Genomic DNA, 17914 nt, shown 5'->3' on the forward strand with positions numbered 1-17914 from the left:
ATCTCCCCAACATCCACATATTTTAGTAAGGTTGTCCTGTGCATCTCAAAACACAATCCTGCATATTTTCTTCCCAAAATGTTACTCAACATTAGTTTCTATATACCACCAAGTGCTAACAGTCAGTATCTAGATAATGTGTTGAAATGTTTAGTGTGTGTGTGTGTGTGTGTGTGTGTGTGTGTGTGTGTGTGGTGTGTGTGTGTGTGTGTGTGTGTGTGTGTGTGATGTTAACAGATAAGTATATTTTCTGGGTGACCTGAACATATACTGGTTAGCAACTAGCTGTCCTCTCAAGAGGAAGCTTCTAACTGTGACTAATGCCTGTAATATGACCCAGGACTCAACCAACTAGAGTGCATACCAGTAGTGTTGGAACTGTGACATCCACTTGTATTGATCATATCTTTGCTATTGCTGCAGAGCTTTTCTCCAAAAACATATCAGTTCCCATTGGCTGTAGTGACCATAACATTGTGACAATAATAAGGAAAGCCAAAGTGCCAATGGTTGGGCCTAAAGTAATTTATAAGAGATCATAGAAAATGTTTTCTCAGGACTCCTTTGTTAAAGATGTAAAATATTTACTGTATGTTGGTCTGATGTGTATGAGAAAGTGAATCCAGATGCAGCACTGGAAGTATTTGTAAAACGATTCATGCCAATTGTTGACAAGCATCCACCTATTAAGAAAGTAACTGTGAGAACTGTTAGAGGCCTCTGGATGTTATGGTTCAAAGAAATGATGCAAAAGAGGTGGCAAACAAGTCAGGCTGTCCAGCTGATTGGTTGACCTACTGTAAATTGAGAAAAGTGGTGACTAAACTTCACAAAAAGAAGAAGAAATTACATTACCAAACCAAGATAAATGACATAAAACACAATGGGAAAAACACTTTGGAATACTTTAAATTATATAATGGGCAGAGAACCCAATTCATCTCCACCGTTCATTGAAATTGTCATTTATAACAAAACCTTTAGATATTGCCAATTATTTCAATGACTATTTCACTAGATAAGTGGAAAAACTGAGAAGAGAAATGACAACATTGAACCGTGAACCATCCTATTTTTGTAAAAGAAATTATCTAACAATGAAAGAGAAGGATTGCTGTTTTGAATTTGGTCAAGTTTGTGTGGGAGAGGTGGAAAAGCATCAATAATGATAAGCCACCAGGTACAGTATAGACAACCTTGATGGGAAACTATTGAGAATGGTAGCAGACTATTGCAGCCCCTATTTGCTATATCTTTAACCAAAGCCTGAAGGAGTGTGTGTCCACAGGCGTGGAAGGAAGTTAAAGTAATTCCACTGCCTAAAAATAGTAAAGCACCCTTTGCTTGTTCTAACAGCCGCCCAATCAGTTTGTTGCCTGTTCTTAGTAAATTGATGGAGAGAATTATGTTTGACCAAAATACAATGCTGTTTTTCAGAGAACAATTAAACTAGTTTATCTCAACATTAGTTTATCTAAACATCAGTTTATCGAGTGGCGGCAGGTAGCCTAGTGGTTAGAGCGTTGGGCCAATAACTGAATGGTCGCTGGTTTGAATACCTGAGCCGACAAGGTGAAAAATGTGTGGATGTGCCCTTGAGCAAAGCACTGAACCTTAAGGCTGTACTACTATGGCTGACCCTGTAAAACAACACATTTCACTGCAGCTATCTGGTGTATGTGACAATAAAATATATACGGTACCAGTCAAAAGTTTGGACACACTTAGTCATTCAAGGGATTTTCTACATTGTAGAATAATAGTGAAGACATCAAAACTATGAAATAACACATATGGAATCATGTAGTAACCAAAAAAGTGTTAATTAAATCAAAATATATTTTATATTAAGTAGCCACCCTTTGCCTTGATGACAGCTTTGCAAACTCTTGGCATTCTCTCAACCAGCTTCATAAGGAATGCTTTTCCAACAGTCTTGAAGGAGTTCCCACATATGCGGAGCACTTGTTGGCTGCTTTTCCTTCGCTCTGCGGTCCAACTCATCCCAAACCATCTCAATTGGGTTGAGGTCGGGTGATTGTGGAGGCCAGGTCATCGGATGCTGCACTCCATCACACTCCTTCTTGGTGAAATAGCCCTTACACAGCCTGTTGAAAAACAAATGATAGTCCCACTAAGCCCAAACCAGATGGGATGGCATATTGCTGCAGAATGCTGTGGTAGCCATGCTGGTTAAGTGTGCCTTGAATTCTAAATAAATCACAGACAGTGTCACCAGCAAAGCACCCCCACACCATCACACCTCCTCCTCCCTGCTTCATGGTGGGAACCACACATGCAGAGATCATCCGTTCACCTACTCTGCGTCTCACAAAGACACTGCGGTTGTAACCAAAAATCTCACATTTGGACTCATCAGACCAAAGGTCAGATTTCTCTTATATTCTGCAGCAGAGGTAACTGTGGGTCTTCCTTTCCTGTGGCAGTCCTCATGAGAACCAGTTTCATCATAGCGCTTGATGGTTTTTGCGACTGCACTTGAAGAAACGTAAAAAGTTATTGAAAGTTTCCGGATTGACTGACCTTAATGTCTTAAAGTAATGATGGACTTGTAACGTGTACGTTGGGAGTTGGGAAGCAAGTACAGGGAGTGAATTTTATAATAAATGGAACACGGAACAAAACAAGAAAACACGAGTAGCGTACAGACATGAACCAATGGAACAGAATCAATAACGCCTAGGGAAGGAACCAAAGGGAGTGACATATATAGAGGAGGTAATCAGGAAGGTGATTGAGTGCAGGTGAGTCTGATGAGGTGCTAGTGCGCGTAACGATGGTGACAGGTGTGCGTAATGATGAGCAGACTGGCGACCTCGAACGCCGGAGAGGGAGTATACGTGACAGGACTGTTGTTTCTCTTTGCTTATTTGAGCTGTTCTTGCCATAATATGGACTCTGTCTTTTACCAAATAGGGCTATCTTCTGTATACCACCCCTACCTTGTCACAACACAACTGATTGGCTCAAACGCATTAAGAAGGAAAGAAATTCCACAATTTAACAAGGCACACCTGTTAATTGAAATGCATTCCAGATGACTACCTCATGAAGCTGGTTGAGAGAATGCCAAGATGCCAAGAGTGTGCAAAGCTGTCATCAAGGCAAAGGGTGTCCACTCTGAAGAATCTCAAATATAAAATATATGTTGATTTGTTTAACACTTTTTTGGTTACTATATTATTCCATATGTGTTATTTCATAGTTTTGATGTCTTCACTATTATTCTACAATGTAGAAAACAGTAAAAAATAAAGAAAAACCCTTGAATGAGTAGGTGTTTTAAAACTTTTGACCGGTAGTGTGTATATATACTTTCCGAATGCACTGTATGTATACCGTATATACACATACAGTGCATTCGGAAAGTATTCAGACCCCTTGACCTTTTCCACATTTTGTTACATTACAGCCTTAATGAGTAGGTGTGTCCAAACTTTTGACTGGTACTGTATTTTTTGTTTCAACACAGTATTGTACTTTGTGATGGTCCACCCTCCTGTTCCATGTTTGCCCAGTGCTTGGTGTGTGTCCTCTGTTTCCCAGGGCCCTTAGGGCCAGATGGGTATGTTTGGGTCAGTGAATGTGGAAATTGGACTTCGCCGGGCCCCTTCTGTTCTATGTTTGGGGCCACTCAGGGGACCGCAACCCTGGGGAACAGGACTCTAGAAGCTGGATCATAGGATGGATGGATCAGAAGGAAGGACACACATACGGACACAGACACACGCACGCACACACACACACACACACACACACACTACATAAGGAGATTAATAATTGCTAGATTATAAATACTGCACATAGATGGTATCATATGCAATATAGAGAAGAGACGATGTGGAAGACTGCTCCATTCCAATAATTTAATATTTGAAATCATGTCATGAGGAATTTTTGTCAAGTCATCTTCAACTGGTACTCTGGTCCATTATCTCCATTGTGATGATACATAATTAATGTCGCCTTTGTGAAGAGTTTAATCAAATCTAGAGTGATCTATACTTCAGAGACAACTGAAAAATGTGTCACACGATAATCTATTATAATGCACAATAGAAGACAATTACTTGATTTTTCTATTTGACATTACAGTACATTTAATGGCCAAATTCAGACTAGTATTACAGGAGTACGTAATTAAAACTTTCACATAATTCATGCAAATTATACATAGATGGTTTGTGTAAAATTCTGAGTTATGTGCACATATTTCAAGTCAAGATTTGGCCTCAGTGTCCAAGAGCGAGATGTATTACAGTATATAAAACCTTTCCCTGGAAACAAAACACTGGACTGGTGATTTTCACTGGACTGGACATTATTTTTTTAAATTCAAAAGTTGCTTTATTGTCTGAAACATAGACTACTTAATTTCTTCCTCTGCTTTACACTTTTTGAATAAAAGGTGCCATCTAGAACCTACAATTTTTCTTCACCTGTCCCCATAGGAGAACCCTTTGAATAACGCTTTTTGGTTCCATGTAGAACCCTTTTGGGTTGCATGAAGAACCCTTTCCACAGAGGGTTCTACATGTAACCTAAAAGGGTTCTAACTGAAACCAAAAAGGGTTCTACCTGGAACCAAAAAGGGTTCTCCTCTGGGGACAGCTGAAGAACCATTTTGGAACCCTTTTTTCTAAGAGTGTACATTCCTCTTATTTCTCCAGTTGCTTTCTAGTTCTATCTAACCTTTTATTAATTTCCGCTTGAAAAATGGTGACTTGTGTGGGTTGTGGAAATGCATTGTTTTTGCCATGCTCCTTGAAATCAAGGGCTTAACTCCAATCATATTTCACAGCCAGTGTGTACATTTCTCTGTCACCTCTTGTTTAGGCCACAGATGTATCTGCCTTCACATAAATGCTGTTGGCTGTTGCTTCGCCATGGACCTGTGTTATGATTCGCTTTAAAAAATGCATTACTTTGTGCAGTACATGTGCAGGCTCTGGCCATGTGAACAACATATTTTATTTAGCCGATAGCTAAACAAATATGCAGCATATTCACAGAAATCATCATGTCAGCACGCAGCAGTCATTTGCTCAATACATTTTATTTTTTTTGAGGAGGGAAAAGCAGTTTGCATCTGCGCCACTGCTACAAATAGAAATAGTTTTCTTTTTCACACAGCCAATCTTAATAACACAATCAGTCAATTATAGCCATAATGTCAGATATGTGATTTCCAAATTATCATTAGCAGCTAGATGCTAGAGAGAATGAAATTAGCAGTCAGGGAGTGATGGAAAGAGAGGGAAGTGGAGAGAGAGAGAGAGAGAGAGAGAGAGAGAGAGAGAGAGAGAGAGAGAGAGAGAGAGAGAGAGAGAGAGAGAGAGAGAGAGAGAGAAACCCATCCTCTCGTCCATACAGAGCAGAATAGAATCCCCAGCAAAGCAGCCAAGCCGGGTTGAAGATAAAGGAGAAGCCAGAGTTAATTGCAGACTGTCACAACCCATATCTCTAATGAATGTCAAACCAACACATTTCAAACGTATTCTCTCCACCCACTAAACTCCTCTCGGGAGCAAAGGGAGTAAAACAGAAACAAGTAAATATATACCAGGAGACAGTAATGTAATGAGAATAATGCCTGCTCCCTTCCTCTGGTTAAAAATGCAATAACGTTATGACACATTCTCTGTACAATGTCAGCAGAAAGGGAGTAGATGAGTGGACCAGGGGATGTAAGTGGGCTGACACCAGAAGACCTCATAGCCATTAATAGAGAGAGTTGGAGAGAAAAAGAGGGAACTTTCTCTGGTATTGTTCAATTAGAGATCCCTATTGCCTGAGCATAGTCATTATCATCCATTTACTGTAACTGATATGTGGAATTGCATTAATGGGCAACAGGGCAACTGGGTGATTCTATTTAGCTACTGTAGCTACCGTATGGTAAGTACATGCAAACTGACCTCCATTAAAAATATAAAATGTTACACCTAACGGATTGCTAGATAGATAAAGATAGATGGAGAGAAAGTCAAAGACAAAGGGATACAGAGAGCGATAAATAAAGAGAGAATGGAAGAGTGGCTTAATCCACAGGAAGTTGTTCTATCTGGCCCAGTCGTCCAGTGAGGGAAGCAGATAAGGTTTCACTCCGGCTTGAGTTGGATAATTGGACATTTATGGAGAGATAGGAGAGTGGAGAGAGCAGGAGCCTTGAAACAGAGCTAATTTGGACTCAGCATTGGTAAATTGTCTGTGAAAGAGCACATCAGAGTTCTGACAACATTAGGAAGGCTTTCCTCAAAGGCAGTGCTTGGAGAAACTGAGACGTGGAGAGTCTGAGGGGAAAGCTTGAGTTGTGTTTGTGAGTTCTGCAACTTAGATGTGGTATAAAGAAACAACAGACACAAGTGAAGATTGGATTCTAATGTAAAAGTCAAGATAACAGAAAGCTTTAAGCCAGGTCACTCCCACTCCAGAAGTAGTGGGTGTCCATGCTTCTTTAGAACACTTCTTTAGTGTCCAACAAGAAGGGTGAAAACACCTTACGATCTACATCCTTACATTTTAAAGTACTTTGGCGTACTTTCCGGTTTTCCCTTGTGTAGGCTTATAGCTCTCAGACTACCATGATTACTTTATTTTCTCTGATCTCAGACTACTTGAATATACTTGAATCTCCCACTGTCTACAGAACGGGCTCTTTAGCGCATACAGAGCAAATACTTTTCTATGTGTGTCTTTAGTGTGGAACGAAAACGGATCCTGATTTCCATTCTTCAGAAGTGGTAGGAATTTCCAGAATAACACCTTGTCTTTCATTTCAAAGATCAATTCCTCTTAAGAATAGTGCTACCACCTCTTCAAGTCTGCCGTTTGTTATTGAGATACTGAAGAGTATTGTTTGAGGTGCAGAAAATTGTTCAAAACATCCAAGAAAATTGCAGTTTTTTGTTTTGTTTGTTCTTTCATTAATGCTCTTGGAGTTTGTTGGATTATTATTATAAATCCAAATGTGGGCCAGCCCCTACTGATTGCCTCCACACAGACACTGACAAGCTGGAGGAAGATAGACTAGTCTTAATTGGGCATAAGTGGGACTTTTCTTGGCTGCACGTGAGAGGAATGACAGACTATACATTTGAGAAGTAAAGACCATCTGGTCTCAAAGGAACCTGGGAGTTGCCAGACACAGCTAATGGGAAACAACAGAAACTCTGTGCTGGGAATGGATCTCCTCTCTCCCTCTCTTCTCCTCTCCTTCTGACACACACACACGTACACACACACACACACAGGCAGAAGACTGCAGTAGGAGCAGCAGTAGCAGCAGCAGTCATACGTCATGTCATGTGTCTATGTAATGGACTCCATGGGGTTTTACATGGTAAGTAAACAGGTTTACTTTGTGTTTCTCAGGGGGATGTAGCTATTGTGATGCATTGTAATCAATAAAGAATAATGTACATTTACAGGCACATACAAGAGGTGAACAGTGTTTAGCTTATTAGGGGTTAAGCAGTTAAACTGGTGAAACCCTTTTGTATTTATCAAATCAAATCAAATCAAATTTTATTGGCCACATGCGCCGAATACAACAGGTGCAGACATTACAGTGAAATGCTTACTTACAGCCCTTAACCAACAGTGCATTTATTTTAAATAAAAAAGTAAAATAAAACAACAACAAAAAAGTGTTGAGAAAAAAAGAGCAGAAATAAAATAAAATAACAGTAGGGAGGCTATATATACAGGGGGGTACCGGTGCAGAATCAATGTGCGGGGGCACCGGATAGTTGAGGTAGTTGAAGTATTATGTACATGTGGGTAGAGTTAAAGTGACTATGCATAAATAATTAACAGAGTTGCAGCAGCGTAAAAAAAGATGGGGTGGGGGGGCAGTGCAAATAGTCTGGGTAGCCATGATTAGCTGTTCAGGAGTCTTATGGCTTGGGGGTAGAAGCTGTTGAGAAGTATTTTGGACCTAGACTTGGCACTCCGGTACCGCTTGCCATGCGGTAGCAGAGAGAACAGTCTATGACTAGGGTGGCTGGAGTCTTTGACAATTTTGAGGGCCTTCCTCTGACACCGCCTGGTATAGAGGTCCTGGATGGCAGGAAGCTTGGCCCCAGTGATGTACTGGGCCGTACGCACTACCCTCTGTAGTGCCTTGCGGTCGGAGGCCAAGCAGTTGCCATACCAGGCGGTGATGCAACCAGTCAGGATGCTCTCGATGGTGCAGCTGTAGAATATTTTGAGGATCTGAGGACCCATGCCGAATCTTTTCAGTCTCCTGAGGGGGAATAGGCTTTGTCGTGCCCTCTTCACGACTGTCTTGGTGTGTTTGGACCATGATAGTTCGTTGGTGATGTGGACACCAAGGAACTTGAAGCTCTCAACCTGTTCCACTACAACCCCATCGATGAGAATGGGGGCGTGCTCAGTCCTCTTTTTTTTCCTGTAGTCCACAATCATCTCCTTTGTCTTGGTCACGTTGAGGGAGAAGTTGTTATCCTCGGACACACACCCAGGTCTCTGACCTCCTCCCTATAGGCTGTCTCATCGTTGTCGGTGATCAGGCCTACCACTGTTGTGTCGTCGGCAAACTTAATGATGGTGTTGGAGTCATGCCTGGCCATGCAGTCATGGGTGAACAGGGAGTACAGGAGGGGACTGAGCACGCACCCCTGAGGGGCCCCCGTGTTGAGGATCAGTGTGGCAGATGTGTTGTTACCTACCCTTACCACCTGGGGGCGGCCCGTCAGGAAGTCCAGGATCCAGTTGCAGAGGGAGGTGTTTAGTCCCAGGATCCTTAGCTTAGTGATGAGCTTTGAGGGCACTATGGTGTTGAATGCTGAGCTGTAGTCAAAGAATAGCATTATCACATAGGTGTTCCTCTTGTCCAGGTGGGAAAGGGCAGTGTGGAGTGCAATAGAGATTGCATCATCTGTGGATCTGTTGGAGCGGTATGCAAATTGGAGTGGGTCTAGGGTTTCTGGGATAATGGTGTTGATGTGAGCCACGACCAGCCTTTCAAAGCACTTCATGGCTACAGACGTCAGTGCTACGGGTCGGTAGTCATTTAGGCAGGTTATCTTAGTGTCCTTGGGAACGGGGACTATGGTGGTCTGCTTGAAACATGTTGGTATTACAGACTCAGTCAGGGACATATTGAAAATGTCAGTGAAGACACTTGCCAGTTGGTCAGCACATGCTCGGAGTACACGTCCTGGTAATCCGTCTGGCCCTGCGGCCTTGTGAATGTTGACCTGCTTAAAAGTCTTACTCACATCGGCTACGGAGAGCGTGATCACATAGTCATCTGGAACAGCTGGGCTCTCATGCATGCTTCAGTGTTGCTTGCCTCGAAGCGAGCATAGAAGTGGTTTAGCTCGTCTGGTAGGCTTGTGTCACTGGGAAGCTCGTGGCTGTGCTTCCCTTTGTAGTCTGTAATAGTTTTCAAGCCCTGCCACATCCGACGAGCGTCAGAGCCGGTGTAGTACGATTCAAACTTAGTCCTGTATTGACTCTTTGCCTGTTTGATGGTTCGTCGGAGGGCATAGCGGGATTTCTTAGAAGCGTCCGGGTTAGAGTCCCGCTCCTTGAAAGCGGAAGCTCTACCCTTTAGCTCAGTGTGGATGTTTCCTGTAATCCATGGCTTCTGGTTGGGGTATGTACGTACGGTCACTGTGGGGACGACATCATCGATGCACTTATTGATGAAGCCAGTGACTGATGTGGTGTACTCCTCAATGCTATCTGAAGAATCCCGGAACATGTTCCAGTCTGTGCTAGGAAAACAGTCCTGTAGCTTAGCATCTGCGTCATCTGACCACTTTTTTTATTAACTGAGTCACTGGTGCTTCCTGCTTTAGTTTTTGCTTATAAGCAGGAATCAGGAGGATAGAGTTATCGTCAGATTTGCCAAATGGAGGGCAAGGGAGAGCTTTGTATGCGTCTCTGTGTGTGGAGTAAAGGTGGTCTAGAGTTTAATGCAAGTTTCCCTGCATTAAAGTTCCCGGCCACTAGGAGCGCTGCCTCTGGATTAGCGTTTTCCTGTTGACTTATGGCCTTATACAGCTCATTCAGTGCAATCTTAATGCCAGCATTGGTTTATGGTGGTAAATAGACAACTATGAAAAATATAGATGAAAACTCTCTTGGTAAATAGTGTGGTCTACAGCTTATCATAAGATACTCTACCTCAGGCGAGACTTCCTTAGTATTTCATTTTGTGCACCAGCTGTTGTTTACAAATATACACAGACCGCCATCCCTTGTCTTACCGGAGTCAGCCGTTCTATCCTGCCGATGTAGCGTATAGCCCGCTAGCTGTATGTTATCCATGTCGTCGTTCAGCCACGACTCGGTGAAACATAAGATATTACAGTTTTTAATGTCCCGTTGGTAGGATAACCGTAATCTTAGGTCATCCAATTTATTTTCCAATGATTGAAGATTGGCTAATAGGATTGATGGGAGCGGCAGTTTACTCGCTCGCCGTCGGATCCTTACAAGGCACCCCGACCTACGTCCACGATATCTCCGTCTCTTCCTCATGCGAATGACGGGGATTTGGGCCTTGTCGGGTGTCTGTAGGATATCCTTTGCGGCCGTTTCGTTGAAGAAAAATTATTCGTCCAATACGAGGTGAGTAATTGCTGTCCTGATATCCAGAAGCTCTTTTTGGTTATGAGAGACGATGGCAGAAACATGATGTACAAAATAAATTACAAATAACGCGGAAAAACAGACATAATAGTACAATTGGTTAGAGGGCTGTAAAACGGCAGCCATCTTCTCCGGCGCCATTGTTCACTGTCGCTGTTCATCATTATTATTCCATTATTAGGCCAAATTAAAATACATATTTCCTTGAGATGATAAGGCCTAGGAGGGTGCAACCTGGCACGATGGTAAAGGGCCAAGGGTCACAACCTCTCATGCAATACCATGCCAACAGGCCAGATGGTGTCGCTATAACAATTGATTTAACATGCAAACTTTGAAAGGTCACGCCCCTCACCCCATTTGACCTAGAGTCATACAATTCGGTACATGGGTCCCTCTCCACACAACAAACAAATTTGCCTCAAGGATCCATAAGGTCCACCATGATGGATTTTCCGCCATTTAGAATTTTGTGAAAAACACTTAAAATGCTACTCCTTTGGCACCAAAATTACAGTTCTGATCGAAACGTAATATGTGGCATCTATGGACAAAGTTATTTGTATTGTAACAAAACTTGGTACACATGTTCCAAATACTGTGAAGACTCAACATATTCAAGCACAGTCAGATTGACCACATGGTGGTGCTATAACGGGGTCATGTTTATATCTCTTAATCTTTTTGATTCAGAGTGATACAATTTGGCACACATGCTCAGGGACATGAGTCTAGCTAACCTGTCAAGTATGGTTCAGTTATGCCACATGGTGGCACTGTTGGACATGAAAAACCATTAATGCAAGCTCATTGGCTCATATAGGCCATATTGTTTGAGCTAGAGTCCTGGAAAATGTTGAGTTTAAAGACATTGATGATATATACCAAATTCGGTCCAGCGGTCCTGGAGAACAAGTCTTTGAAAATAGTCAACATAATTGAAAATGGTCCAAAATACCTCAAAAGCATAATATTGAATGACCTGTTTGATGTTGAGTTCTGATATTTGGCAAGTGTGGTAAACAGTACATAAGTAGCTCATCCTAGGGCAATGTGTCCAATTTGTCCTGATGGTGGCACAGTGGACACACAGCTGAACCCCGGCAACGCTGCATGCAGCTTTAAAATAGGCTTTGTTTTTGTACGTGGACATATTATTCTGCCATATTTCATTTTCAACATACAGTGTATTGATGTTGGGAGAAGAGGAGGTTGAGGGAGAGGCTGAAAAGGGAAGTGAGTCAGAGTGGGAGAGAGTCAGGGTGGAACGGAGTGAGGGTAGAAGAAAGTGAGGGTGAGACAGTGAGGGTGAAAGAGAGAGAGTGAGTGTAGGAGAGAGTGAGGGTAGAAGGGAGTGAGGGTGAGAGAGAGTGAGGGTAGAGAGAGTGAGGGTGGAGAGAGTGAGGGTGGAACGGAGTGAGGGTAGAAGAGAGTGAGGGTAAGAGAGTGAGGGTGGGAGAGAGTCAGGGTGGGAGAGAGTCAGGGTGGGAGAGAGTGAGGGTAGGAGAAAGTGAGGGTGGGAGAGAGTCAGGGTGGGAGAGATTCAGGGTGGGAGAGAGTCAGAGTGGGAGAGAGTGAGGGTGGAAAGGGAGTGAGTGAGCGAGAGGATGAAGAGAGATAGAGAGACAGAGACAGGCATAAAAAGAAAGAAACAGAAACAGAGGGGGTAGTGGAAGATATGGGCCAGCTAGTGGACATAGTTTCTCTTAATCTCCCAGGAACCCATCTCCTCTGCATGACAGCATAGCTCAGCGAGCCTGATAATGTGGCATTCACAGGGTGAGACACAAGTTAGCAGATAACATTGTCATCAGTTTACAGGAAGCAATAAACACACACACACACACACACACACACACACACACACACAGACAGACAGACAGACACGCAAATATGCATGCACACATTCCCCCTCACGCCAATAGAGGAATGTTGACACAAACACACAAACTCACACACATGCACACACACAAATAACGATTAGGTTCTGCCTTGTTTAATTGTATAAAAGATAACAAAATGATTTTATTACATGTTGATAATTGGACAGACAACATCACAACATACTTGCATGATTGTTCAAATCGTTTTTTTTCCCCACACCATTGATAATTAAGCATAATGTACATAACTATATAAAACCAACATGCTGACAGATGCAGAGGGGTCCATTTTAATAACAGATTAAAGCCATATTCTGTTAAGAATCAAGTAATTTCTTTAAAATAATTGAATAAACTTCAGAATGATGCTTAAGATCATAGTCATTTCAGAATTTATTTAACTTTTCTTTGTTTTACATCAAATAGAACAGACATACATTGGCACATGCAATGTGAACACTTTGTGCTGCTTTTTCATTACCATCCAAAGCCAATTAAACATATACTGGATATTTTTGTTGTTGTTATCCAAACATGAAAATACTCTCAGATATTTACAAATAATATAGATACATTGCCAGTCACTCTGACACAGTTATTCATGTTAAAATGATTGACGTGAGTGGATTTCATAAAAACAAAACGCATGTGGCAGAGCTTGCTAGTCAAGGTCGAAATTCAACATAATATTATGTAAGATCAGGCACAAGGAACTCAGAAGAAACCTCACTTAACTTAAAAACAAACCATGGGCACTGCAAGAGAATATGGCTTTAATGAATATTACAAAAAACACTTTTTAAATACTGTCCAGTCTTCTTTTTTTCTCAGTGATCACTTAGACCGACTCCTGTATCACAGAGGTTGTTCACATCACTGACTGTTTCAGAGATAAGGGAGCACACTACAGAGAGGTTCTAAAAACCCACAGTCTGGTTCTAGAACAGATCAGAACAGAACAGCATGGATCAGGGCCCTTTACCATCCTACAGCTAGCTATCTCTTCATCATTCACTGCTCATATCAAATATCTCAATTTTTCCTTTCCCCCCTCCATCTTCCTATTCAGAAGACAACAATTATAAAGGTTGACACCATCCACAGTTCTGGAGTCCATAGTACTATCTAGGCAGCCGGTCCCTGTCCCTACCCCTGCCCCTGCCCCTCCCGCTCCCAATATTATATTCCTGTGCTCCCCAGTCATGGTCATCATCCCAGAGTAAGGACATGGAGCATTCCCTGGGAGCCCATCAGATCCTGAGGTTGTTGTAACTCACATATGTTTTCTTCGTAGCTTGACCTGAGAAGCGAGGTAGGTCAAAGATTATAATGGCATCCAACAGCGCAACAAAATACAGTATAATAAGCAATGCACAAACATACACAGACATACAGTGCCTTCAGAAAGTATTCATACCACTTCACTTATTCCACATTTTGTTGAGTTGCAGCCTGAATTCAAAATGGATTAAATAGTGAAAACATGTTTTTAGAAATGTTTGTAAATCTATTGAAAATGAAATACAGAAATAGCTCATTTATATAAGTATAAGCTCAGGTGCATCCAATTTCCTTTGATCATCCTTGAGATGTCATGACAACTTGATTGGAGTCCACATCTGGCCAATTAAATAGTTTGGACATGATTTAGAAAGAAACACACTTGTCTATATAAGGTCCCACAGTTGACAGTGCATGTGTCCAAGGCACTGTCCACAGATCTCCGAGATAGAGTTGTGATGAGGCATATATCTGGGGAAGGGTATAAAACCATTTCTAGAGTGTTGAAAGTTTCCAAGAGCACACTGGTCTCCATCATTTGGAAATTGAAAAAATATGGAACTACCCAGACTCTGCCTAGAGCTGGCCATCTGACCAAACTGAGCAACAGGGCAAGAAGGACCTTGGTCAGGGAGGTGACCATGAACCCAAATGACCACTCTGACCGAACTACAGAGTTCCTTGGCTGAGATGGGAGAACTTGCCAGAAGGACAACAGTCTCTACAGCACTTCACCAATCTGGGCTTTATGGGAGAGTGGCCAGACGGAAGCCACTCCTGAGAAAAAGGCACATGACAGCACACCTGGAATTGGCAAAAAGGCAGAAGAAAGACTCTGAGCATAATGAAAAATATTCTGTGTTCTGAATGCAAAGCGTTATGACTGGAGAAAACCAGGCACAGCTCATCACCCGTCAATCACCACCCTTACTGTAAAGCATGGTGGTGGCAGCATCATGCTATGGGGATGCTTTTCAGCGGCAGGGACTGGGAGACTGGTAAGGATAGATAGAACAATGAATGGAGCCAAATACAGATAAATCCTTGATGAGAACCTGCTTTGTAAACGACCTTAGACTGGGGTGAAGATTTACGTTCCAACAAAACAATGACCCCAAGCATACGCCAAAGCAATGCTGGAATGGCTTCAGAACAAGAATGTGATAGTCCTTGAGTGGCTAAGCCAAAGGCCATACTTGAATCCCATTGAAAATCTGTGGAAAGACTTGAAGATTGCGGTTCACCGCCGCTCCCTGTCTAACTTAAAGCTTGAGTAAATCTGCAAGGAAATCCCCAAATCCAGATGTGCAAAGCTGATACAGACATCCCCAAGACGACTCAAAGCTTTAATCGCCGCCAAAGGTGCTTCTACAAAGTATTGACTCAGGGGTGTGAATACTTATGTACACTGAACAAAAATATAAACCCAAAATGTAAAGTGTTGGTCCAATGTTTCATGAGCTGAAATAAAATATCCCAGAAATGTTCCATACGCACAAAAAGCTTATTTCTCTCAATTTTTTTGGCACATATTTGTTTACATCCCTTTTAATGAACATTTCTCATTTGCCAAGATAATCCATCCACCTGACAGGTGTGGCATATCAAGAAGCTGATTAAACAGCATGATCATTACACATTTCTCTACCAATGTCGTTTTAGAGAATTTGGCAGTACGTCCAACCAGTCTCACAACCACAGACCATGTGTAACCACACCAACCCAGGACCTCGACATCCGGCTTCTTCACCTGCGGGATCGTCTGAGAACAGCCACCCGGACAGCTGATGAAACTGATGAGTATTTCTGTCTGTATGAAAGCCCTTTTGTGGGAAAAAAACGTATTCTGATAGGCTGGGCCTGGCTCCCCAGTAATGTGAAATTCATAGATCAGGGCATAATTAATTTATTTCAATTGACTGATTTCCTTGTATGAACTGTAACTCAGTAAAATCGCTGAAATTGTTGCACGTTGGATTTATATTTTTGTTCAGTATAAATTATATTTCTGTATTTCATTTTCAATAAATGTGCAAACATTTCTTAAAACATGTTTTCACTTTGTCATTATGGGGTATTGTGATTTTTATTTATTTAATACATTTTGAACTCAGGATGTAACACAACAAAATGTGGAATAAGTCAAGGGGTATGAATACTTTCTGAAGGCACTGTACATAGAGAAGACATAAAGTACAAATACCCTGCAACTCTATCATACATTCATGCATTGCATGTGAACGTACACTGTTAACAATCGCTGCCTGGTTTAGTGCATTGTTTTATTTCAGCAACACCCCTGAGTCAAACTCTCTATTTTCAGATACTAACTAGTGATACAAAAACACAAACACCACACAAGTGGGCACCTAACAAATGCTAGGGCATTTGATGTGATCCCAGTCTCTACATTGCCATGGAAACGTACCTGAACTTTGCTGAGTGCCAAGGTAGGTACAGTGGTATGTATGTGTCTGTGTTGTGTACTGCACCACTCCACCTATGCAGTGTTCTCTCCTGCCTAACGGAGGTCGATGCACATTGCGTTTCTTAAAGCATACACATACAATACACAACCAAAAGTATGTGGACAACTGCTCGTCGAACATCTCATTTCAAAATCATGGGCATTAATATGGAGTTGGTACCCCCTTTGCTGCTATAACAGCCTCCACTCTTCTGGGAAGGCTTTCCACTAGATGTTGGAACATTGCTGTGGGGACTTGCATCCATTCAGCCATAACAGCTTTAGTGAGGTCGGGCACTGATGTTGGGCGATTAGACCTGGCTCGCAGTCGGCGTTGCAATTCATCCCAAAGGTGTTCAATGGGGTTGAGGTCAGGGCTCTGTGCAGGCCAGTCAAGTTCTTCCACACCGATCTCGACAAACCATTTATGTATGGACCTTGCTTTGTGCATGGGGGCATTGTCATGCTACAACAGGAAAGGGTCTTTCCTAAACTGTTGCCACAAAGTTGGAAGCACAGAATCGTCTAGAATGTCATTGTACTCTGTAGCGCTAAGATGTCCCTTCACTGGAACTAGCCCGAACCAGAAAAACAGCCCCAGACCATTATTCTTCCTCAACCAAACTTTACAGTTGGCACTCGGGCAGGTAGCGTTCTCCTGGAATCCGCCAAACCCAGATTCTTCCATCGGACTGCCAGGTGGTGAAGCGTGATTCATCATGCCAGATAAAGTGTTTCCACTGCTCAAGAGTCCAATGGCGGCGAGCTTTACACCACTCCAGGTGACGCGTGGCATTGCGCTTGTTGATCTTAGGCTTGTGTGCGGCTGCTCTGCCATGGAAACCCATTTCATGAAGCTCCCGACGACCAGTTGTTGTGCTGACGTTGCTTCAAGAGGCAGTTTGGAACTCGGTAATGAGTGTTGCAACCGAGGACAGACGATCTTTACGCACTACGTGCTTCAGCACTCGGCAGTCCCATTCTGTGAGCTTGTGTGGCCTACCACTTCGCGGCTGAGCCGTTGTTGCTCCTAGACGTTTCCACTTCACAATAACAGCACTTACGGTTGACCGGGGCAGCTCTAGCATGGCAGAAATTTGAGGAACTGACTTGTTGGAAAGGTGGCATCCTATGACGGTGCCACGTTGTAAGTCACTGAGCGCTTCAGTAAGGCCATTCTATTGCCAATGTTTGTCTATGGAGATTGCATGGCTGTGTGCTCGATTTTATACACCTGTCAGCAACGGGTGTGGCTGAAATAGCCGAATCCACTAATTTGAAGGGGTGTCCACATACTTTTGTATATATAGTGTAGCTCTGTAAACTTATTTTCTTACTGCTCTAAATGTTGCCATGGTGACCAACTCCCATGGGCTATGCAATTAAAGTCCTACCACTTCCTTCCAGACTTATTTTGTAGCCTTGGCCAGTGACTATGATGAATAAAACATGAGTAGATGTACAACATACTTTTGCAGTCTTAGCTGTATATGTGTGCAGTTGGTCTAAAAAAGTTAATATTTTCAAGAAGAAAGCAATGATTTTGTGTTTGTGTGTGTGTGTGTGTCTTTTTGGTTTTACTATCCTTGTGGGGACCAGAAGTCCTCACAAGGAGAATAAAACAAGGAAAATTCTG

At 42.4% G+C, this 17914-nt stretch overlaps 1 protein-coding gene across 3 annotated transcripts in view; it reads right to left on the reverse strand.

The window, feature by feature from the left end:
• Positions 1-12905: 12905 nt before the first annotated feature.
• The window catches only part of LOC121545333 (metabotropic glutamate receptor 7-like), a 100679-nt gene continuing 95670 nt past the window's right edge, over positions 12906-17914 (reverse strand). For all 3 annotated transcript variants that reach the window (XM_041855765.1, XM_041855766.2, XM_041855764.2), the window contains one exon: positions 12906-13830. In XM_041855765.1, the coding sequence (XP_041711699.1) occupies positions 13781-13830 (50 nt within the window). In that variant the 3' untranslated portion in view covers positions 12906-13780. The remainder of the gene's footprint in view (positions 13831-17914) is intronic.

This window comes from Coregonus clupeaformis, chromosome 30, assembly GCF_020615455.1.
Source record: "Coregonus clupeaformis isolate EN_2021a chromosome 30, ASM2061545v1, whole genome shotgun sequence".
NCBI lineage: Eukaryota > Metazoa > Chordata > Actinopteri > Salmoniformes > Salmonidae > Coregonus > Coregonus clupeaformis.